Source organism: Saimiri boliviensis, chromosome X (genome assembly GCF_048565385.1).
Source record: "Saimiri boliviensis isolate mSaiBol1 chromosome X, mSaiBol1.pri, whole genome shotgun sequence".
NCBI lineage: Eukaryota > Metazoa > Chordata > Mammalia > Primates > Cebidae > Saimiri > Saimiri boliviensis.
In genome coordinates, this window is record NC_133470.1 from 52,016,905 (window position 1) to 52,043,290 (window position 26,386).

A 26,386-nucleotide genomic window follows, 5' to 3' on the forward strand; every position below is an offset into this window, starting at 1 on the left:
TCCTTAGAAGGGGAAGCACTAAATATGAAAAAAACAAGACCATTATCTACCACTACAAAAACACACTGAAGTACACAAACCAGTGAAATTATAAATAACCACACAAACAAGTCTGCAAAATAACCAGTGAACAGCATGACAATAGGATCAAATCCACACATATCCATACTGACTTCGAATGTAAATGGGCTAAATGACCCAATTAAAAGACACAGTGTGACAAGCTAAATAAAGAGCCAAGACCCATCAGTATGCTGTCTTCAAGAGACCTATATCATATGTAATGTCACACACAGGCTCAAATAATAGGAAGAAAAATCTATCAAGACAATGGAAAGCAGATAAAGCAGGGATTCCAATCTTAGTTCTTGACAAAATAGAACTGACAAACATAAAAAAAAAAAAAAAAAAAAAAAAAAGAGCATCACATAATGGTAAAGGGCTCAATTCAACACGAAGATGTAACTATTCTAAATATACATGCACCCAACACAGGAGCACCCGGATTTATAAGGCAAATTCATAAAGACCTTCAATGAGTCTTAGACTACCACACAATAATAGGGGGAGGCTTTAGCACCCCACTGATACTATTAGACATATAATTGAAGCAGAAAATTGACAAAGATATTAATGAACTGAACTCGGCACTGGACACATGGGCCTGATAGATATCTACAGAACTCTCCACTAAAAAATAACAGAATATACATTTTTCTCACCACAGCATGCCACATATTCTAAAACCAATAGCATAATTAGATATAAACCTCTCCTAAGCAAATGCAAGAGAACTGAAATCATAACTAACTGTCTCTAGGACTATGGCACAATGACACTAGAAGTAATCAATACTAAGTAATTCACTCAAAATCATACAATTATATGGATATTAGATAATCTGCTCCTGAAAGACTTTGGGTAAAAAATGAAATTAAGGGAAAAATCAATAAGTTATTTGAAACTAGTAAGAACAAAAATACAATACACTAGAATCTCTGAAACATAGCTAAGGAAGTGTTAAGAGGGAAATTTATAGCACTAAATGCTCACAGAAAAAAGTTGGAAGGATCTCAAGTTAACAACCTAATTTTGCAATTAAAAGAGTCAGAGAGCCAAGAGCAAATGAATCCCAAATCTAGTAGAAAACAAGAAATAACCAAAATCAGAGCTGAACTGAAGAAAAGACACACACACACACACACACACACACACACACACACACACACACACAAACACACACACAACATTCATTCATAAGGTCAACAAATCCAGGAGCTGCTTAATAAAATAGACTTCTAGATAGACTAATGAAAAAGAAAAGAGAGAATATTTAAATAAAAATAATCAGAAACTACAAGGTGACATTACCACTGACCCCACAGAAATACAAACAACCATCAAAAAATATTATAAACACTTCTATGCACAACTAGAAAATATAGAAGAAATGATAAATTCCTGGACACATACACCCTCCCAAGTCTGATCCAGGAAGAAATTGAATTCCTGAACAGACCAATAATAAGCTTTGAAATGGAGGCAGTAATAAATTGCCTACCAACCAATAAAAGCCCAAGACCAGATGGATTCACAGCTGAATTGTACCCAATGTGTAAAGAACAACTGATGTCATTCCTACTGAAACTATTTCAAAATATTGAGGAGAATGGACTTCTCCTTAACTCATTCTATGAGACCAGCATCATGATACCAAAACCTGTCAGCAATACAACAAAAAAAGAAAACTTCAGGCCAATATTCTGGATGAACATTGATGTAAAAATCCTCATTAAAATATCAGCAAACTGAATTCAACTGCACATTGAAAAGCTTATTTATCACAATCAAGTATAATTTATCACTGGGATGCAAGTTTGATTCAACATATGCAAATCAACAAATATCATTCATCACATAAACAGAACTAAAGACAAAAACCACATAATTATCTCAATAGATGGAGAAAAGGCTTTCAATACAATTCAAAATTCCTTCTTGTTAAAAGTTCTCAACAAACAAGATTTTGAAGGTATATACTTCAAAATGAGAGTCATGTATGACATACTCACAGGCAGCATCATACTGAATGGGCAAAAGCTGGAAGATTCCCCATGAGAATTGGCACAAGAAAATGATTTCTCCTTTCACCACTCCTACTTTACATAGTATTGGGAGTGCTAGCCAGGGCAATCAGGCAAGGGAATAAAATAAAAGCATCCAAATCGAAAGCAAGGAAGTCAATCTCTGTCTGTTCTTAGATAAGATGATTCTATATCTAAAAAAAACCATAGTCTCAGCCCAAAAGCTTTTTCAGGTGATAAACAACTTCAGTGAAGTCTTAGCATACAAAATAAATGTGCAAAAATCCTTAGCATTTCTATGCACTAGCAACAGTCAAACCAAGAGCCAAATCAGGAACTAACTCCCGTTCACAATATCCACAAAAAGAAGAAAACTCTTAGAAATACAGCTAACTAGGGAGGTGTAAGGTCTTTACAAGGGGAACAACAAACTACTGTCCAGATGAATCAGAGATGACACAAACAAATGGAAAATCATTTCATGCTCACAAACAGGAAGAATTATATCAATAAAACAGCCACACTGGCCAAAGTAATTTATATATTCAATGCTATTGCTATTAAACTATTATTGATATTCTTCACAAAACTAGAAAAGTATTTTAAAATTTATATAAAACCAAAAGGGAGCCTGAATAGTCAAGGGAATCCTAACAAAAAGAACAAAGCTAACCACATTACACTACCCAACTTCAAACTACACTACAAGGCTACAGTATCCAAAACATCATGGTACTGTCAGAAGAATAGACACATAGACCAAGAGAACGGTATAAAGAACCCAGAATTAAAACCACACACCTACAACCATCTTATCTTTAACAAACCTGACAACAGTAAGCAATGTGGTAAAGCTTCCCTATTCAATAAATGGTTCTGGGATAACTTGTGCAATACACAGAAGATTAAACCTGGACTCCTTCCTTACACATATATAAAAATTAACTCAAGATGTATTAAAGACTTAAATGTAAAACCCAAAACTATAAAAATCTTAGAAGACAACCTAGGTAATCCCATTCAGAATATAGGCAAGGGCAAAGATTTCATGACAATGGTATAAAAAGCAATTGCAACAAAAGCAAAAATTGACAAGTGAGACCTAATTAAACTAAGGAGCTTCTGCACAGCAAAAGAAACTCTCAACTAAGTAAACAAACAACCTACAGAACGGGAGAAAAATTTTGCACATTATGTGTTCAACCAAAGTCTAATATCCATCTTCTATAAGAAAATTAAATTTGCAAGAAAAAAATTAAAAAGTAGGCAAAGGACATGAACAGGCACTTTCCAAAAGAAGGCATACATGAATTCAATAGTCATATAAAATAATGCTCAACATCACTGATCATTAGAGAAATGAAAATCAAAACCACAATGAGATATCATCTTACACCAGTCACAATGGCTATTATTAATAAGTCAAAAAATAACTGTAAGGAAAATGCCTGTGCTTCAGTAAGGAGTAAGCTGAGGCAAACATCCAGTACAGTATGACATAGCAGGCTTGGAGCACACGTGCACAATCTTGTGCACAGTGTAACATTTCTGCAGCCATTTGACATAACCCGTTTGTGTGAGCTCATACGAGGCTTTGAGCCACTGTTGCCTGTGAGAAATATAACTTGGAGACAGAGAGAAAAAAGTAAGACATATGCCACCTGTCAACAGTCCCTTGAGTGTTCTTTCAGTTACCTGCCACCCATCCATCAACTTCCTGCAGACCCCAGCTCAGGTTGGAACCTGATAGTTGGCATAGTTGGCAGGATCCCGAGGATGGGCACAGTCAAAACATTTGCGGTGGTGGACAGATCCCCAGTGAGCATGGAGAAGGTGCTGCAGCAGCTGGAAGCACAGAGCACCGAGAAAGAGCGGATCTTTGCCAGCAGAGTTGGATGGGCATTTTTGACTGCACTACAGAAAGTGCATGCTCAAGTCCTGCCACAACCTTGATCGGTTACTTTTCCCATAAATACTGCTTGTCAGGTGGGCATACAGAGATAACTGAGACTATTAAATAGTTAGAGGAGGTGCAGATAGTTCGTGGCACCCACAGTCCCTACAATTCTCTGATATGGGTAGTCAGGGGGGCTGATAGAACTTAACAGATGATGGTGGATATACATATGTATTGTCTGTGTGGCCTATTATAAGCTCCCCGTGACTTTGACATGGATACAGGACTCAAAGAAACCATGAGGAGCTGAGAAGTTGTGGTACCATTGTCAGGGCAGAAGCCCTTGGTGGCTGCATTATAATCTAGAGATGAATTGTTGGGTTGTATCTTGCCTGAGGGTCATGATTTACCCTTGTTTGTACCTGTGCCTATTTTGTCGTTTTGACCATAGGTGGATATGCTGCAACAGAATTGTGGAATGGGCCTACACCTATGCTGAGGTGACCAGTGTTTTCAACTGTTGGATCTGTACCACCCTTCCAGCAGCTGCTGCAGATGTATGTACACCCGGCTTCTGTGGAATACTGGATGTGCTTAGAGACTTGAGATCCCATGGTCGACATTTGGAATGTGACATGGCAGGCTTGGAATAGAGGATGCCACAAAACCCATGGCATGCCTGCCCCCTGGCTAACCAATAGCATCTATGATGAATGGGGCTGGTTAGTGGGAGTACATGTGGTTCCCCTATTACAGGTACCATGATGTATAGAGCAGCTTTTGGGTAATGTCACCATAGGGTGGTTGCCTTCCATAGCTTGCACAAATATAACATACGGCACCACACCAAATTTGTGGTGGAATAGCTCTTATCAAGACTGGGCCCCAATGGACTTTGTGCACCCTGGAATTTACGGGACTGTGGAGACATAGGTTGGTCATTTTTGCCAGCAAACTGGACTGGCCGCTGTACCGGGGGATGGCCTTATGTGCCTTCCACTGATATTCCCACATGGCCTAGATGCCCACATAACTAGGAGGCACTACGTTTCCCTTTTTTGAAAGTGTGATGAGCCCCCTGGTGGCTCTACTCTTTAGCATTAACTATCCCTGGAGCAGGTATCCTAACTGTAGAAAGTCAAGTTATGGCCCTCGCAGAGCACACCACTTAAGCCTTGAATTATACACTATTTGACCTCCTTCTGTTGACAGATGAGGTTGATCAAACCAGGAAAGTGGTACTGCAGAACCAGATGGCTCTAGACATCTTAACTTCTCCCAAAGGTGGCACCTGTGTCCTTTTGGGAACAAATGTACCTTCATCCCTGACAATCAACAAAACATAACAGCAGCTTTGCAAGGAGTTCCCCAGGAAATCAAAGAAGTTGAGAGCCTTACTGATGACCCCCTACACACATGGTGGGTGTCTCTGTGCTCTGGCCTATGCTGGACCCTAATAATTATGGACAACATAGTAGGAATATTAGTAATGAGTTGTTGCTCCCTGTATTGCTACTGTGGACTCTGGGCCCAGGGTTCCACTCTGTGGGCATGTTTCCCCACTATGAGAATGCCCTCGGCCTAGGGGATGAAGTGTATGGAAAATGGCTGTGCTTCAGTCTAGAGTAGGCCAAGGCAGACATCCAGTACAGCATGACACAGTGGGTTTGGAGTGCAGGTACACAATCCAGTGCACTATGTAATTACATTTATGCAGCCATTTGATGTAACTTGTTTGTGTGCTCTTGATTTGAGCCACTGTTGTCTGTGAGAAATATAACTGCACTGCTGACTCTGCAGAGAGAGAAGAATAAAGCCATGCCCTACCTGTCTACACTGCTGTTGAGTGTTCTTTCAGCTATCCATCACCCATCCACCAACACTCCTTGAACCCTGGCTCGGGTTGGAACCTGATAATAACTGATGCTGGTGAGGTTGTTGGAAAAATGGAATGCTTATGCACTGTTGGTGGGAGCATAAATTAGTTCAAGAATTGTGGAAGAAAGTTTGGTGATTTTTTTAAAGACCTAGAGGCAGAAATACCATTCAATCCAGCAATCCCATTACTGGGTATAAACTCAAATAAATATAAATTATTCTATTATAAAGACTGATGCAGCTGACTGTTGCACAATAGCTAAGACATGGAATCGACCTAAGTGCTTATCAATGATATTCTGTATAAAGAAAGTGAGGGACATATATACCATGAAAGGCTTTGCAGCTATAAATAAGAAGACTGTCTGGCCATGATGGCTGATGCCTGTAATCCCAGCACTTTGTGAGGCTGAGATGGGCAGACCGTCTGAGATCAGTAGTTCAAGACCAGTCTTGCCAACCTGGTGAAAACACGTCTCTACAAAAATACAAAAATTAGCAGGGCACGGTGGTGGATGCCTGTAATCCCAACTACTTGGGAGGCTGAGGCGGGAGAATCATTTGAACCCGGGAGGTGGAGGTTATAGTGAACCAAGATTGTGCCACTGCACTCCAGCCTGGGTGACAGAGAAAGACACCATCAAAAATAAAATTAAAAAAAGTAATAAAATCATGTCTTTTGCAGAAACATGGATAGAACTGGAGGTCATTATCCTTAGCATACTAATGCAGGAACACAAAACCAAATATTATATGTCCTCACTTATAGATCGTAGCTAAATGATGAGAACTCATGGACACATAGAGGGGAAAAACACACACTGGGGCCTATCAGAGGGAGAAGAGTGGGAGGAGGGAGAAAATCAGATAAAAATAACTAATGGGTACTAGGCTTAATACCTGGTTGATGAAATAATCTGTACAATAAACCTTCATGACACAAGTTTACCCATATAACAAACCTGTACATGTACCCCTGAACTTAAAATAAAAGTTAAATAAAAAGAAATGCTCATGGATAAAGTTAACAAAATTTGTATAAGACATTTACAGTGCAATCTATAAAATATTGCTGAAAGAAACTAAGACAGCCGAATAGTTGAGGGTTTATGTGTGCATGTGAATATGAATATATCATATTCATAATTGGAAAACACCAGTTTGAAAAAAAAGTCAGCTCTCCCCAAATTGGTCTATAGATTCAATGGAATCCTAATAAAAATCTAAGCAGTTCTTTTTTTCTGTAATCTGCTTAAAACATTTACATGGATATGCTAACAATCTAAAATATCAAAAAACAGTCTTTTTTTGGAGGGGGAGATACAGAGTCTTGCTCTGTTGCCAGGCTGGAGTGCAGTGGCTCAATCTTGGCTCACTGAAACCTCCACCTCCTAGGTTCAAGCAATTCTCCTCCCTCAGCCTCACAAGTAGCTGGGACTACAGGCGTGCACCACCATGCCCAGCTAATTTTTGAAATTTTTTTTTGGTAGAGATGGGGTTTCACCGTGTTCGCCAGGATGGTCTCGATCTCTTGACCTCGTGATCCGCCAGCCTCGGCCTCCCAAAGTGCTGGGATTACAGGCGTGAGCCACCGTGCCAGGCCACAAAAAACAGTCTTTAATAGAAGAAACAAAATGACTGGGCTTTCACTTTTTTTACCTTTTGATTTTAATTAAGAAAACTTACAATCAAGCAAAAAAATCCAAATAGAAAATGAACAGAAGACATGAATAAATTTTTCACCAAAATGAATATATTGATGTCATATATGCTTATGAAACTATTAGCCACTAAGGAAATGCAAATTTAAACTATGATGAGCTATCACTCCATACCTATCAGAATGGCTAAAATAAAATAAAAAAAAATATATATATATAGTGACAGTAAGAAATGCTGCTGAGCACGCAGAGGAACTGGATGACATATATTGCTGGTGGCATAAAATGGCATAGCCACTTTAAAAGACCATTTCTTTTGTAAAGTATCTGTTCATATCCTTCGCCCATTTTTGAATGGGCTTGTTTGTTTTTTTCTTGCAGATCTGTTTTCGTTCTTTGTAAATTCTGGATATCAGCCCCTTGTCAGATGGGTAGACTGCAAAAATTTTTTCCCATTCTGTTGGTTGCCAATTCACTCTACTGACTGTTTCTTTTGCCGTGCAGAAGCTGTGAAGTTTCATTAGGTCCCATTTGTCTATTTTGGCTTTTGTTGCCATTGCTTTTGGCGTTTTGGTCATGAAGTCCTTGCCTACACCTATGTCCTGAATGGTTTTGCCTAGATTTTCTTCTATGGTTTTTATGGTGTTAGGTCTGATGTTTAAGTCTTTAATCCATCTGGAGTTAATTTTGGTGTAAGGTGTCAGGAAGGGGTCCTGTTTCTGCTTTCTGCACATGGCTAGCCAGTTTTCCCAACACCATTTATTAAACAGGGAGTCCTTTCCCCATTGCTTGTTTTTGTCAGGTTTGTCAAAGATCAGATGGTTGTGGGTATGTTGTATTTCCTCTGAGGCCTCTGTTCTGTTCCATTGGTCTACATCTCTGTTTTGGTACCAGTACCATGCTGTTTTCATTACTGTAGCCTTGTAGTATAGTTTGAAGTCCGGTAGTGTGATGCCTCCTCCTTTGTTCTTTTTGCTTAGAATTGACTTGGCTATGTGGGCTCTCTTTTGGTTCCATATGAAGTTGAAGGTGTTTTTTTCCAGTTCTGTGAAGAAGGTCATTGGTAGCTTGATGGGAATAGCATTGAATCTGTAAATTACTTTGGGCAGTATGGCCATTTTCATGATGCTGATTCTTCCTAACCATGAACATGGAATGTTTCTCCATCTGTTTGTATCCTCTCTTATTTCGTTGAGCAATGGCTTGTAGTTCTCCTTGAAGAGGTCCTTTACGTTCCTTGTTAGTTGTATTCCTAGGTATTTTATTCTCTTTGTAGCAATTGTGAATGGCAGTTCATTCTTGATTTGGCTCTCTTTAAGTGTGTTACTGGTGTATAGGAATGCTTGTGATTTTTGCATGTTGATTTTGTATCCTGAGACTTTGCTGAAGTTGTTTATCAGTTTCAGGAGATTTTGGGCTGAGACGATGGGGTCTTCTAGATATACAATCATGTCATCTGCAAATAGAGACAACTTGATTTCCTCCTTTCCAATTTGGAAGAGATAGCATGGGGAGAAATGACAGATACAGGTGAGGGGACGGAAGGCAGCAAACCACACTGCCATGTGTGTACCTATGCAACAATCTTACATGTTCTTCACATGTACCGCAAAACCTAAAATGCAATTAAAAAAAAAAAGAAAATGTAAATGACAAAAACAAACAAACAAACAAAAGACCATTTCAAAACTTCAAAACAAACAAACAAACCCAAAAAACCTAAAAATGCACCTACCATATGACCAAGCAATTGCACTCTTAGGTATTTATCTTAGAGAAATTAATACTTATGTTCAGATAAAAAATTATACAGGAATGTTTACAGCAGCTTTATTCCTAATAGCCAAAAGATGTAAAAGAATAAAAACCTTACAGATATCCTTCAATAGTGGAAAGGTGAATCAAACTATGGCACATCTGTGTAATGGAATACTAGCTAACAATGAAAAATAAATTATTATTGATACACATACAACCCGGATGAATCTCCAGTGATTGTGCAGAGTGAAATAAACAAATCCCAACTGGATACAATACTGCATGATTTGTTTTATATGACATTCCTAAGAAGAAATCATAGAAATGGAGAACAGATTGGTGGTAGGCATGGGATATCTAGGGGATGGAACATGGGTGTGGTTATAACAGGACAACATGAGAGATTCTTTTTGTAAAGAAAATGTTCTGTATTAACTCCAGTATTCTCATTATGACATTGTACTAATTTGGAGGATGTTACCATTGGGGAAAAATGAGTAAAGGGCAACTAGAATGTCTGTATTATTTCTTACAGCTTCATGTAAATCTACAGTTATCTCAAAATAAAAAAAGTTTAATTAAAAGTAACATGCAAAATAAGTTTATTATCATTTATTAATTCACCTATTTTGTTACTTTTATTAAAACACACCCACTTTTGCCTACTTTAACCACAAGTTTATAGTTATTAAGATGTACATTTGTTTTTGTATTAGTTAATATTTAGGAAAGGGTAACAAGAAGAAATTTGTTTTACATAGTTGTATATGTGCATGTGTGGGTCCTCAGGTAAAAGTTAATATTTTTGTTATGAGTATATTTATTTTTATGTGTTTTTAAACTTTTATTTTAGGTTCAGTGGTACATGTGTAGGTTTGATATATGGGTAAATTGCATGTCACGAGGTTTGGTGTGCAGATTATTTTGCCATCCAGGTAATATGAATGGAAAAAGTCAGCAAATTTTTTGTCCTCAGTCTCCTCTCTCCCTCCACCTTTAAGTAGGCTGTGGTGCCTGTGTACCATATTTACCTTCTTTGTAACCATATGTCCTCATTGTTTAGCTCCTGCTCATAAGTGAGAACATACAGTATTTGATTTTCTGTTCCTGTGGTAGTTTACTTAAGATAAGGGCCTCTAGCTCCATCCATGTTTCTGCAAAGGACATTATCTCATTCCTGTTTATGGCTGTGTCATATTCCATTGTGTATATGTACCACATTTTTGTTATCCAGTCTACCAGTGATGGACATTTCAGTTGATTACATGTCTTCGCTATTGTGAATAGGGTTGTAAAGAACATACACATGCATGTGTCTTTATGGTAGAACAATTTATATTCCTTTGGGTGTATACCCAATAATGGGATTGCCTGGTCTAATGATAATTCTTCTTTCTGACTTTGAGAAATTGACAAAACGCCTTCCACAATGGTTGAACTAATTTATACTGCCAATAGCAGTGTATAAGCTTTCCCTTTTCTCTACAACCTCACTGGCATGTGTTATTTTTTGACATTTTAATAATAGCCATTCTGACTACATGAGGTGGTATCTCATCATGGTTTTGATTTACATTTATCTGATGATTAGTGATGATGAGCATGTTTTCTTATTTTTTTAAATTTTTTTTAATTTATTGCATTTTAGGTTTTGGGGTACATGTGAAGAACATGCAAGATTGTTGCATAGGTACACACATGCTGCCTTCCTCCCCTTCACCTATATATGGCATTTCTCCCCAAGTTTTCTTATTTTTTGGCCACTTGTATGTCTTCTTTTGAGAAGTGTCTGTTTAGGTCTCTTGCTAACTTTTTGATGGGGTTATTTGTTTATTGCTTATTGATTTAAGTTCCTTATAGATTGTGGATATTAGATCTTTGTTGGATGTTAGTGAATATTTTCTCCCATTCTGTACGTTGCCTGTTTACTCTGTTGGTGGTTTCATTCTTCTGTGTGGGTTAATGTTCCTTCAACTGTGGTATAATTTGAATATAGTCATGTCCACACACGACTCTTCTCTCTCAATACAGCTGCACACTAGCTGCTTCTAGTCAGCCATCTTGGTCCCCTTCTAGGTATGTTTATTGATATGGGGGTGTATTTTCATATGCATGTGTATTTGTGTGTATCTGTGTGGGTTGCAGTAGGTTGAGTACTTTGCACATCTGTGTGAGAGGACATAAACTGTCAGGAGTTACCAAACAAATTATTATGGCTCTATTCATTCATCTATGAATTAAATCAACATTATTTGAGCATCTACTCTGTTCTAGGCTCTGGTGGCATAGAGAATACTAAGAAAGAGTCCTTTTCTTAAGAAATTTTCATACTTTTGGGGAGGGGAATATTTAACTACAGTGCAGTGTATTGAGTATGATGATAGGGTCAACTATGTTGTGGTGTAGAAAATATAAAGAAAATGTATCTAATCAGACTAGGGTTCCTGTAGTCAGAAAAAGCTTCCTAAAAGTTGATGTCTGAGTCAAATCTTTAGATTAGAATAGATGGGTTTATTTCAGAAAGGCAGAAACAGGGAAGCTGAAAGTGAAACCAGATATAGGACTGCTATACAGTATATGCAGTTTAGTGCAGGGTCTTCAAGGTATAGAGAATGTGCAAGCACCTCTGGGAGTAGACAGGTGATACACTGGAGTGAGAAAAATACTAGAACTTTAAATTCTATCCTTCAATTTATTTATTTCTTTGTGTTCTACAACATACATTTTATATGAACCTAGTAGCATAATCTTAATATTTGTGTTAGCACAGTACAATATAGTGAAAAATTAGTAAATAAAAATAAAAAGCAGCTGCAATTTGGAGACCACTGTTTTAGGAAATTTTGAGTAGTTTGATATAGTCAGAACAAGGTTGTGTGTGTGTGTGTGTGTGTGTGTGTGTGTGTGTGTGTGTGTGTATGAAGAAATGGCAGGAGGTAAATCCAAGAGAACCAGCAGTCATCATGCCTTCAATCACCAGGGCTCCAGGCTAGAATCTATCTGCACAGCAGAAAAACTTCTGGAAAATAAAATCACAAAAGAGGGACAATATAGGTGTCTTTGTTCAAACATAACTTTTAACGATATAAAATCAACATATAAGGCATATACTAACAATGTTAAAACCCTTCCTATATTAAAAACTCAAAAAAATTAGCTTTAAAGAAGATAAAAACTCCAAAAATATGTAAACTAGTATGAGTTAATAAAAATAGAAATTTTAACAAGCCTTAGAAGCTCAAAAGTCAATTGAAAAATGTGTGGTAGACATGAATAGGCAATATACAATTAAAACAGATATAAATGGCCTGTAAGCATATCAAAAATTGTTCATTATTACTCTAAATCAAATAAATATAAAAACAATGAGGATCACTTTTTTACCTATGAAACTGGTAAAGAGGATAAAACCTAGTTTCATGAGGGTATGAAAGACAGGCCAAATACATACAACATGAATAGAAGCATAAATTACTTTACCAGAAAAAAATAAAATTGAATTTTAGTGAATGATTTTGAAAGAGGGCAGATTGAAGGCAGCATAGTACCAGTTTGGCAAGTAGTACATAATAATAGCAGTGAAAATGATAACAGTAGCAATGATAACGGAGAGTAGAAAACAGGCTGCAGACATAGTAGGGATATAAGTTCTATAGTGTTAACTGAGGTTTAGGAAGAAGTCAAGGATAACTCCTGAGAATCCACCTTTTTTTTTTTTTTGAGATGCAGTCTCACTCTATCAGCCAGGCTGGAGTGCAGTGGCACGATCTCGGCTCACTGTAACCTCTGCCACCTGGGTTCAAGCAATTCTCCTGCCTCAGCCTCCTGAATAGCTGGAATTACAGGCACCTGCCATTGTGCCTGGTTAATTTTTGTATTTTTGTAGAGATGGGGTTTCATGATCTTGGCCAGGCTGGTATTGAACTTCTGACCACGTAATCCACCTGCCTCAGCCTCCCAAAGTGCTGGAATTACAGGCATGAGCCACCGCACCCAGCCTACCTTTGATTTTTAAATAGTTGATGATTTACATAAATGCTCCCTGACTTTAATAGGGATATTGTGTGTGCACACACACACAAGGGTTATCACATAATATTTCACTTTTGTTTTTTTTCCCTTTTGGGACAAAAGGTGATCTCTCTTGTGTCTTTCCTTTATACTCAGGAAAATGGACAGTGTCTATTTCCTTGCCCAGTGCAAATGAATATAAAGCATTATGATGTACTAGAAAGGCACTGTCAAAAGCTTTTCACACATACTTTGGTAATGGCATAAAGGCAGACAATTACACAAATGGAACAGAATGCAGCACAGATAAAAACTCTTGCATACATCGTCAAATGAAGAGTTATTTTTACACCATTTATTGTAGCATTATTTGCAAAAGCCAATAGGTGAAAGCAACCCAAATTTCCCTCACCAAATGAATGAATAAATGTAATTTGGAATATAAAAATAATAGAATAAGGCTGGTGTAATCACCTGTAATCGCAGCACTTTGGGAGGCCAGGGCATGAGGATTACCTGAGGTCAGGAGCTCAAGACCAGCCTGGCCAACATGGCAAAACCCCATATCTATTAAAAATACAATAATTAGCTGGGCATGGCAGTGGGTGCCTATAATTCCAGCTACTCAGAAGGCTGAGGCAGAAGAATTGCTTGAACCTGGGAAGCAAAGGTTGCAGTGAGCCAAGATGGTTCCATTGCACTCTAGCCTGGGAAACAGAATGAGACTCCATCTCAAAACAAAACAAAACAAAAAACAAAAACAAAAAATACCACCACCAACAAAAATGGAATATTACTCAGCAATTAAAAAGCAGGAAATTTAACATCTATTTTAAAGATAAATCTTAATGGTCTTATGATACGTGTAGTAAGTCCATCACAAAAAGTATGAATCCACTTATATGAGTTATCTAAAGTAGTTACACTTTTAAAAAGATAAAATAGAATGGTATTTGTAAAGGGCCAGTCAATGGTGAAAACAGGTAGTTGATTCATGCATAGTGTGTATTCATTTTGCAAGATAAAATTTTTTTAGTGATATATTGCCAACAATGTTAATATAATTAACATGATCTATTAGTATATAATTAAAATATTTATGATTAAAAAACCCTGAAAATTTACATGCATATGTGATTTAATTTTCAGAACACCACATGGAAACTGTTATTCTACTTTACAGATGAGAAAATCCAGCCAGGGACATTAAGTGATTTGTACAAGGTCAAAAACATAATGAGTGCTGGATCTAGGATTTGGATTCACATCTGTCTGGTCAGTGCCCAATCAGTGACCATTATTTGCACCTCAGATTCACATATTGGTCATTTACAACTTAGATAAAGTAAAGTTAGACAGAAGAAAGATTTTCATTTTGACAAAACTTTTTTTGGTAAAGAAGGTTCACTCAGCTACAGATTTTGCTCAGAACTGTAATGGAGCGTAGATTATGACAACCTACTTAATCAGCTTCATTTACTGGATCTGCTAGATGTGCCTGTCATGATTAACCTGCTTTCTGCCAGGTGCTTGAATTAGGCCAGAAGTGTTGTGATGACACATTCAGTATCCACCTAAGTTTTGCAGGTGAGAAAACAGTGCCCTGGATGACTTTGCCATTTTATCTACCCAAGGCCTTAAATGCTAAGGTCAAATCCCTATCTTCAACATTCGTTATTTCATAATCTCATATCTTTAACCTGCAAACCTGTTGACTTCACATCAAGCCCTATGTTAGGCTCTGGCAATACAAAGAGGAATTAGAATGGTCCTGTTCTTCAATGAATTCATATCTAGATGGGGCATAGATACAAAAACCTAGCACATAATAGAGGGTTGTAAGTGCTATGATTTTGTTAATCTGTTGAGTGCAAGGTTACAAAAGAGTGGCATCACACCCAGTTGGAAGTTCAGGGAAGACTTGCTGGAGAAGGTGACACTTGTCCTGAACTAGATGGAGAGGCTGGGAAAGCAGATGCAAGAATACAGAGGGAAGAGAAAACTTTCAGATAGTTATTTGTCAGGAGCTTAGCATATGAGGGATGGAAGGTGTTAGGGATGAAACAGAGTTTTTTAGACACCAGTCATGAGACTTGAATGCCAGACAAAGTAGATGGGTCTCGAACCTGAAGAAAATCGAGGATTATTGCAGAGTTATTGGCAGGGGAGTAACATTGTCGGATTTGTATATTACAAAGAACACTCTGTAAACAAAGGCAGGGTGATCAGCTAGATTATTTGTAGAAGTTCACGTAAACATCAGTGAGATTCGAGCCAGACTGAGTTGAGAGGGAAAGGCATTAGCTGGATTTGGTGATTATTCATGAGAATGAAACAAATGTAAGAATCTGAGATGATTCTAGATTTTTGGCATGGCTGACTGGGTGGATGAAAATGCCATTTGTAAACCTGTGGGAGCAGCAGACTGTTGAGAAAAGGATGAGTTTTGGGCATGTTGAGTTTGAAAGATCTGTAAGACATTCACACGAAGATGTCAAAAAGGCATATCAAGTGTCCAGTTTAGGAGAGAGATGGGCTGGAGATTTGATATTCATCAGTACTACCTGTTAGTGATCTTATAAGCATTAAAGAATATCCATATGTAAAAAAAAATTTATGCTTGCCATTTAGTTGTTTGTTAAGCATACTGAATATTTGCATCCAAAGGTATATGTACAACATTTTTTTCACAGGTACAGCTGAAATATAGCAACTACCACTTATAGTACTATAACAACTACCACTTATACTATTTACCATAAATTGTGTTAAATGTTTTTATTTATTATATAGTGTTTATGGTAACCCTTTAATGTAGGAGTAATTATTCCCATTTTTTCATACGAGTAAACTAACTGTGAGACATAGCGTAAATTGGCCAGGGCTACACAGTAGCAGAACTGGGAAATTCCAAGAACAGTGGTTTGTTTTTTTGTTTTTCTTTATGACTCACTTTCTGTCTTGGGTTACACCAGCACTAACAACAGGTAGTATTGCACACAGGCAGCTGCTGGGAAGTCTCCGCCCCCATCTCTGGCTAGAAGCCCTGCAGGTGATGATAAACAAGCTCCTGTGGAATTGTGGGTAGATACTGGACTTGTAAACTAAAGGCTTCACAAGCACCTCTTTGCTTAGTCTTTTTCTCCTCCTTTCCCCAGGGTGCACGGAACCCTCAAGCACTAGGACCGTGTGGAATCCAGGCTGCAATGGCACCTTCATTCACTGTCCGCATTCAGTGGTTTCTCTTGCGTGCGCTAGGCTTTCTCATAGGCCTAGTAGGCCGAGCAGCTTTAGTCTTAACGGGCCCCAAGTTTGCCTCAAAGACCCCCCGGCCGGTGACTGAACCATTGCTTCTGCTTTCGGGAATGCAGCTGGCCAAGCTGATCCGACAGAGAAAGGTGAGAGTGCAATTCAGAAGAGGTTGGAGGAACAGGTCTTTTAGCTGGATCCAGGAAGCTTTTGGTGGCTGTGGTTGTGGTTTCCTTTTCATCCTCCACTAAGGCGACTTGACTTAGGAGAGGGAGAGGTATTTACTGGGGATAAAGGGAGACTTCTGGGTGTTGCAGTACGTTTATTTTTATCAAGGACATACTGTGGGCATGGGTTGGACTGTTTTGGCACCCTCATAGTCCTTCCTATCCATTTGTCCTATTTGTGCATAATTATTGTGTGTGGGGTAAATCAGGTGTGAGTTTCAAACTGATTCTCAGCCATCTCAGTAGGTCTCTCTCTTTCTCTCTCTCTCCCTTTCTCTCTCTTTCTTCCTCCCTCTCTCACAGGCCCCAAATCTGCCTGCTGCTTACCATTTAACCAATTCTTTTAAAAATTTACTTAAAATAAAAGTAGTACTTGGTCTAGGATAGTAAAAGCTGTGTCTACCATATATTTAGAGCATAGCATATGTGAAATGCTATACCTGGGTACTTAAACATATTCTATTTCACAGATGCAGTTATATAGGTAATATTCATATTTTATGCATAAGGAAACTGAAGTAAAATGAAACTGAAGCAAAACATATACACAAAAATTGTTGAAAATTCTTAATTAAAAAATTTAAGCAGCTCATTCGTTCTTTCTAGAGTTGTGCAGGCAGGACTATTCATCTCTGTCACATGAATGATTGGTTAACTAGAGATCTTGGGCCACAGTTTAGTATTCTTTATTTATACTCTGCTTGTTTTTATCTCTCTGCTGTTTCATTTGTTTTTGTCAGCTTTATTTCCAGAATCTACAATACTACTTAACAAAGAATAGGCATGCAGTATATACTTTATGAGTGTCTCAATATGTGTTCCTGAATGCATGAATTAATAATGTTTGCATTACATTCTGGTTATCTTTCAAAGACATATCCTGTCTTCTTTCTGTTCCCCCTCCCCAGCCTCTACTCACTCATGCATGCTTTTCTAACAGTTAGGGAGGCAATGGGATGTATTCAGTTGGTGTAAAAGTAATTGTGATTTTTTTTAAATTGTGATTTTTGCCATTACTTTTAATGGCAAAAATCACAATTGGTTTTGCACCAACTTAATAGTAGAAAGATAATAGATTTCAAATTTTGGACTGTCTGTCCATGGTTGTGTGACCTTGTGCCACGGCAATTGCAGATAATAAACAGCAAGCACCTGGCACATAGGACACTGTGTATCATAATAATTAGAAGAATGGATTCTAGAGCCAGACTGCCTGGGTTCAGAAATCCTAGGTCTCCTACAGTCTAGCTCTGTGATCTTAGAAACATTGCTTAACTTTTTGTGCCTCTGATTTCCTTTAAGAAAACTTGATTTGATAATAGAATCTACCTTTTAGAGTTGAGATGAATTAAATGAATTCATATACATAAAACTTATAGAACATTGCCTAGCATACTAGTCCTGCATAAATCTTTACTAGTACTATTATCAGGATTTTGGTAATTAGCCATTTTCATTCATGTTTGCCCATGAGAAGAGATAATCTAGATACAGTTTATCTAGATTTATAAAAATATTCTGAAGGGAAGAAGTGGAGTGGATACAAAGTCTTATTTATCATTTAGTTTCTGTCTTTTATATACACAGAAATATTGTTACTGCAAAACAACTAAATTTAACAAAGACCTACTATGTGCCACTTGATAAGGCAAATATTTTACTTAGATTTTTGTGAATGGAATCTTCATAATGACATTTTGATGTGTCTATAATTATTATCATCTTACAGAATAGGAAAGTAAAGTTTAGAGCTTTCTAATAGCTTGTCCAATGACACACAGCTACAAAGTTGTAGAGCCAGGTGAATCTTAACTCAACTTTGTTGGCACTTTAAAGACCTGGGCCTTTAAAGTGTAATGCTTCTTGATAATGAGCTCTGATTGAACAGTCAGTTTCCTATGAATTAGTGTCTACTATCTTTATGCTTGCTTTTGTGTCCCTATATGAGTACTCTTCTACTGTTCAGAATTCAGGCTACATTTACCTTTATGTCATCTGAACTGTCACAGCCTCAGTTGGTATCCGAGATTGGGCCTTTACAAAAAAACATCAACTTACATCCACTGCCATACGTAGCCTGGTCATTGTTTTTGCACATTTGGATATTTGATTTTGTCAATGATTCCAAAGTTGATGAGGTCTTGAAACCGTCCCACTCACAAATCATCTAATGACATATATATGAGGATATCCTCATATATAAAAGTGCTAGTAAAGGCAAATCAGAGTCCTGATTAAATATGCTACTATATGTCTATGTATTTGATAGTATGCATCAAGCAAAAGAATGAAGTGGCTCTTTTTGTACAAGATATGGAATGAGTTCCAAGACATATTTTAAATGAATAAAACAAAATACAGAATACTTTGTATGATATGCTACATCTGTATGAAATAATAATGTCTTTTGTTTCTGTGTTTCTATACCTATCTAGTATATTTTTATATATCATTTACTTATCTGTATGTCTCTGGGTAGGGTCCAGCCCTACAGGATCCTGTGAGCCCCTCTCTACTGGTATGGAGATGAGAAACTGTGGAAATAAAAGACACAAGACACTGAGAAAGAGAAAATAGAGTTTGGGCCCAGGGGTCCACTGCCAACCAAAGCGCGGAGTCCGGAAGTGGCCCCGAGTGCCTGGACACTCTGACTTTTATTTAGTACAAAGCATGGGACCGGGTAGGTAGGGTGAGGCAATGGTAGTCAGTGATGGGGTCAGATAAATCACGTGTCTTGGAGATAGGGGCCCAGGTCTTTCAAGTAGCCGAGGTGAGGAGAAAACCTAATGCATCAGCACTTTCCTCATACTTGTCAAGAAAGAACAGTGACATTAAGATTTATGTTACATTACTGATTTTATCTTTTAAGAAAGGGAGGGACCAGGTGCAGAAGTGGAATATGAAAGTAGGCATAGAACTTGACCACTGAAGCACAGCATCACATAGAGACAGTTAAGCCCCCGCATGTCTGTAGGTGTACTTGACAGCCGTCAGGCCTACCACAAGAGCTTGGAGAAGCGGAGTTTTCTCCTAACACTCCCGGGGAAAGGAGACATCTTGGCCAGTTTGGACATCTCCTTCTGTAGCTGGATAAACAGCAGGCACTTTCCCAGCGCTGGGACTGCCGCATAGCTGAGGTGCCCTCCAGCAGGCACCCTTATGCGGGTGTGACAGAGAGCTTAGAGCATCTTGCCTTAGGATCACTTTGTTCACAATGTCACCTCAGTTCCATGCTTCCTAACTGGATAATCATTAGTAAACTTAAAAGGTTATATTGAGTATATATATTATATGTGAATAACTATGTGATTATATATGGTTTTATATATGTACATATGTATATATATATGAATAACTATGTAATTATCTCTAATTTTTTCTAGTTCTGTATTCATTTGGGAACAGGCTGAGGCTTCAGACCCTTGCCTCGGCACTTGTGGGGTCTCCCACGGGGTCTCCCAACCACATCTCTGGAAAGATGTACAAAAACTAATAACAGTAGTTTACTTTGGGGAGGGGAATGTGGGGGAAATGTTAGGAGACGAGTAGAAAGAGACTTCATTGCATTACCTTTTTTACTTTCAGACTTTTGAAACGTGTGCTCAGGTTGTCTATTTATAATAAATATAATCAATACTTTAGAAAATTAGAAAAATATATTTTTAGTTTTTAGACCAGTAATAAAAAATCACTAGTTCTTCCTTTAGTCCATCCATGCAGAGGAATATGATGCAGTGGTAGAAATATAAGATACTGAACAATGAGTATAATATGATTCCTTTTGTGTGAAGGAGGAAGAGAGAGAGAGCTGAAGAGAGGGGAAAAGGGAGTAAAGGAGTGAGGGAGGGAAAGAGAGTGAGAAGCTTTCACTTTTCTTTTTTTAAAATTGCATTTTAGGACTGGGGTACATGTGAAGAACATGCAAGATTGTTGCATAGGTACACACACGGCAGTGTGATTTGCTGCCTTCCTCCCCTTCACCTATATCTGGCATTTCTCCCCATGCTATCTCTCCCCAACTCTCCACCCCCGCACTGTCCCTCCCCTATTTCCCCCCCGACAGATCCCAGTGTGTGATGCTCCCCTCCCTGTGTCCATGTGCTCTCATTGTTCAACACCCACCTATGAGTGAGAACATGTGGTGTTTGATTATTTTCTGTTTTTGAGAACATGTGGTGTTTGATTTTCTGTTCTTGTGTCAGTTTGCATTTGTACTTTTCTGTAGTGAGTGGAATTTCTAATCATGTACCTGGTCTTCATTTCTCTTATGACAGCAAAGTTCATTTGGAAAAAGCAAACACAAATATCCAGGCTCAGCTATATGACCTTGGTTAAGTCACTTAACTTCCCTGAGTGAGCCTCAGTGACTTCATCTGTAAAATGGGGATAATATTACATGTGTTGCGAGGAGGATTCGATGACATAACAGGTATAAAGTTCTTGGCATGTATTTAGCAAATGGCCATTATGGTCATTTCTACTTCTAATGCCTGTTTATTTTATTTTTGTCAAATTCTACATGCTGCAAACTCAATTAAGGTAGCAGTGACAGTTAAAGATATTTGGGGTTGTATACGTTGATGGAGTGGCCAGGCACTAGACATCCACTTGACAATCCAGGCTCTTAATTCTAGAGCTGTGTGTACACTAGACTATTGAGTTATGGTGCCTGAAATCTATATCTGAGCATGTATTTAAAATTTACTGAAAACCTACTAGATGCATAATTCTAAAGGACAATTAGAGTTAACTCAAAAGAAAAAGTACATATAGCTTTCTTTTTAATTCTATAAATCTCCCCTGTATCTATGCTTATCTCTCTTTTTTCATTCTTAATACTAACCAATTTTCTGCGCACACTCTTCCTCCATCTTGCTTGTTGCAGTTGATCTGTTCGATAAGTATTTAAAAGTTAGTTTATTCTTTTATACTTGTTTTGTTGTTACTGTTCCTATTTTATTTCTGAGCCATTAAATTTTATCTTGATTTGTTATTCTTTAAAACAATTGCTTTTATTTTTCTATTATTGTAAATTGAATACCTTATATGTTGTCTTACTTTTATTTTTATAAGCAAAAGCATATTATGACAGTTTTACTCATATTCAATACATTTGATAAGAAATGTTTCTTTTTTGTGAATTTCTGGATAATTTACCATTTTAGTTTTTTTTACCTCTTAGACCCATTGGTTATATGGAAGAATGTTTTTGAGATAGTTAAGCCTTCCAAATATCATCTTTAAATTTTGGTTTTCTAGTACTCCTAGAATGTGATAATTTGTCAAACTGACCAAGAAATTCTCTAAAACCTTTTGGGCTTTAAAATTTTATTTGTGTGACATGATTATTTTTTGTTCATGATTAATGAATAAAGAGTATATTCCTGATGGAGTAAAAATTCTACCTCACTATGTATTTGAGCATGTTGGTTGTATTATTACATTCTTGAATATATCATCACTTTTTACTCCTTGATCTGTAAGTCCCTGAGAGAGCTATATTTTCTGCTACTATACTTATACATCTGGCTTACTTCTCTTTGTATTTGTAGTATATGCCTCATATATTTGCCTGCCTTAATAATACAGAAATGAGTATGACTGTCATGGCATTCTCATGTATCATTACATTTTATGTTTTAGTTTTAAAATTTGCTTTATCTGATATTAATAATACCACCTCTGCTTTCCTGTTGTTTGTTTTCCCCTGGTATATCTTTGCCTAACTCTTTGTTTTCAATCTTTCATTGTCTTTTTGTTCCAGATAAATTTCTTAGCTTTTTTTTTAAAACCAAATTTAATGTCTTTGCCCTCTGACAGGGGAATTCAGTACTTCACATTTATAATGCAATTGGTTTAATCCTTTTCACTTGATGTAATGTTTATGATTTATCATACTTGCATTCTCTTTTCCTTTCCTTCCCTTTTCTGTCTTGATATGATTTCTTTTTAATTATTTTTCTCTCCTCTTTACTTGGGGATTCTGTTTTGCTTTGCAATTTTCATTTTTTAAAATTGTACTTTAAGTTCTGGCGTACATGTGCAGATCTTGCAAGATTTTTGCATAGGTACACACATGCCATAGTGGTTTGCTGCCTAGGCAATACCATTCAGGAAATAGGCATAGGTAAGGACTTCATGACTAAAACACCAAAACCAATGGCAACAAAAGCCAAAATAGACAAGTGAGATTTAATTAAACTCCAGAGATTCTGTACAGCAAAAGAAACAAGCATTAGAGTGAACTGGCAACCAACAGAATGGGAAAAAATTTTGCAATTTACCCATCTGACAAAGGACTAATATCCAGAATCTACAGAGAACTAAAACAGATTTACAAGAAAAAAACCAAAAAAGTGGGCAAAGGACATGAAAAAGTGGGCAAAGGACATGAACAGACACTTTTCCAAAGAAGACAATTATGCGACCATAAACATGAAAAAATGCTCATCATTACTGGTCATTAGAAAAATACAAATCAAAACTACCCTGAGATACCATCTCATGCCAGTTAGAATGGCGATCATTAAAAAATCTGGGGAAAACAGATGCTGGAGAGGATGTGGAGAAATAAGAACACTTTTATACTGTTGGTGGGAGTGTAAATTAGTTCAATCATTGTCAAAGACAGTGTGGTGATTCCTCAAGGATCTAGAAATAGGAATTTTATTTGACCCAGCAATCTCATTAATGGGTATATACCCAAAGGATTAGAAATTGTTCTATTATAAAGACACATGCACACCTATGTTCATTGTGGCACTGTTTACAATAGCAAAGACCTACTTTGCAATTTTCTAATGTTTACTATCTCATGTGTAAGAATTATAATTAAAACTACAATTGTGACCTAGAAATAAAAATTCCATTTGACTCATCATTCCCATTACTGAGAATATATCCAAAGGATTATAAATCGTTCTACTATAAGGACACATGCACATGAATGTTCACTGCAGCACTGTTTACAATAGCAAAGACCTGGAACCAACCCAAATGCCCATCGATGATAGACTGGACAGGGAAAATGTGGAACATATACACCATGGAATACTATGCAGCCATAAAAAATGATGAGTTTGTGTCCTTTGTAGGGACATGGATGAACCTGGAAACCATCATTCTCAGCAAACTGACACAAGAACAGAAAATCAACCACCACAAGTTCTTACTCATAGGCGGATGTTGAACAGTGAGAACACATGGACACAGGGAGGGGAGCATCACACACTGGGGTCTTTGTGGGTAACTAGGGAGGGACAGCGGGGGTTGGGGAGTTAGGGAGGGATAACATGGGGAGAAATGCCAGATACAGGTGATGAGGAGGAAGGCAGCAAATCACACTGCCATGTGTGTAACTATGCAACAATCTTACATGTTCTTCACATGTACCCTCAAACCTAAAATGCAATTTTATATATATATATATATGTATATATATATATATAAACTAAAATTATACATAATAATTAAATAAGAATATTTTAGCACCAACCAGGGATGTTTTACTTGTCTTATGTCTCCTCACACGCTTAAGACCTTTGGTTTAGAGTTGGCAAATTTAGCAAACAAAAATACAATGTGCTTAGCTAAATTTAAATTTAAGATAAATAACATATAGGTTTCAGTATAATCATCCCCATGCAATAATTGGGACATTCTTATACTAAACTTATTCTCTATTCATTTGAAATTCAAATTACCTTGATTTTTTGTATTTTATCTGGGAACCCTATCTTTATGTCCTTTTATGTCTCTACTCCTTAACTCTTGGTTTTGCAGAGATGGTGTATACTGTTAAGTTTCAGGGTATTACTGAAATAATATCTGTTTTTTATTGATTATTTACTGGAACAAATATTTGCCAGTTTAGTATATATACATAATATCTCTGACTCCAATTTATATTTAATTTCAGCAGAGTTTATTCCTTTTATCCCTACTCATTGTTTGGAACTTTCTTATGCTGGTATATTTCTGACTTCTTAACTTCAACATAGACTTCTTATACTTATTAGGCCTCATATTTTGCCTCACAGGGGACTATGCTCAGTAATTCACTGACAGTGTCTCGAAAATGATTAATGTACACTGCAGTCTTTTACAAAATACTTGTTGAATGAATTGTTTAGCCAATAAATGCCTGCTAAAGTATTGTATTTTGCAGGTGAAATGCATAGATGTTGTCCAGGCTTATATCAACAGAATCAGGGATGTGAACCCAATGATCAATGGAATTGTCAAGTACAGGTGAGCATTTTCACTCTTTCAAGGAGTCATTTTATGGTGGTTTTTGTTCTACTTCTGTGGTCATGGCAGCCTTAGCATATTTCCTAGATTTTTTTTTTCTGTGTGTCCTTCACTTGTTTTCACTGGGAACTTCTCTGACATATAATTTTAGTATTTTGTCTTTTGTTGAGTGTTTATGATTATTTGTCTGCCAGGCTACTCCTATTAACTGTAAGATCCTTGATGGCAAGGACTAAATTGTTTTATTGTTTTTGCATATTCAACATCCAGAACAAGGCCTAAAGTTTGGTAGGCATCATCAAACATTTAGTGAATGCATTAATATTTGGTAGTGACTCTAATAGTAGAACCCGACCTACCATGGACACATTTTCGAATGTGTATTTAGCATAGTTGACAGTATTTCATATAGATATCATATATGTTACTAACATGTCTCTGCTAAGTAAACACTCCTCAGCAACTCTGAGGTATTAGAGGGCCAAAAGCTTGGATTACTCTTTCTGTAATATTCTGTTTAACGGGTAGCACAGTTATTCTTAGCACACCATGACATAGGGTGCCATTGTGTAGATCTTAGCCATTCATGTACCATCTTCAGGATTTTTGTCTTGTTTGCATATCAGCTCTGTTGTTGTCAATATACTTACTAAAATTGAGTCACTTATCCTAATTTAATCATTTAAAAATGAAACTTTGTATCACTAATATTAAAAACTTACCATTTAACATGGATAGTTAATGTAAATTAAATGAAAACTAGCCAATATTATGAAATTATAAACACAAAATATTTTAATGAAATATAACTACTGCATCAGGTGGATTTGTATCAAGGTAGATACTTTATTTTTATTTTATTTTTTCCTTTTTTTAAAATTGTATTTTAGGTTTGGGGGTACATGTGAAGAACATGCAAGATTGTTGTATAGGTACACACATGGCAGTGTGATTTGCTGCCTTCCTCCCCATCATCTATATTTGGCATTTTTTCCCATGCTATCTCTCCCCAACTCCCCACCCGCCACTGTTCCTCCCCTATTTCCCCCCAACAGATCCCAGTGTGTGATGCTCCCCTACCTGTGCCCATGTGTTCTCATTGTTCAACACCCACCTGAGTGAGAACATGTGGTGTTTGATTTTCTGTTCTTCTGACAGTTTGCTGAGAATGATGGTTTCTAGGTTCAACCATATCCCTATAAAGGACACGAACTCATCATTTTTTATGGCTGCATAGTATTCCAGGATGTATATGTGCCGCATTTTCCCTGTCCAGTCTATCATTGATGAGCATTCGGGTTAGTTCCAGGTCTTTGCTATTGTAAACTGTGCTGCATAGAACATTCGTGTGCATGTGTCCTTATAGTAGAA

General features: G+C 37.2%; 1 protein-coding gene across 5 annotated transcripts in view; it reads left to right on the plus strand.

Moving 5' to 3' along the window:
• The first annotated feature begins 16,378 nt into the window (after positions 1–16,378).
• FAAH2 (fatty acid amide hydrolase 2) overlaps positions 16,379–26,386 on the plus strand; it is a 182,947-nt gene continuing 172,939 nt past the window's right edge. For 2 of the 5 annotated variants that reach the window (XM_074392272.1, XM_074392273.1), the window contains exons 1-2: positions 16,379–16,687; positions 24,918–25,015. In XM_074392272.1, the coding sequence (XP_074248373.1) occupies positions 16,496–16,687; positions 24,918–25,015 (290 nt within the window). In that variant the 5' untranslated portion in view covers positions 16,379–16,495. Of the gene's footprint in view, positions 16,688–21,039; positions 21,195–24,917; positions 25,016–26,386 lie in introns of all 5 variants that reach the window. The other 3 variants (XM_003943989.2, XM_010331879.2, XM_074392274.1) reach the window with 2 other exon arrangements.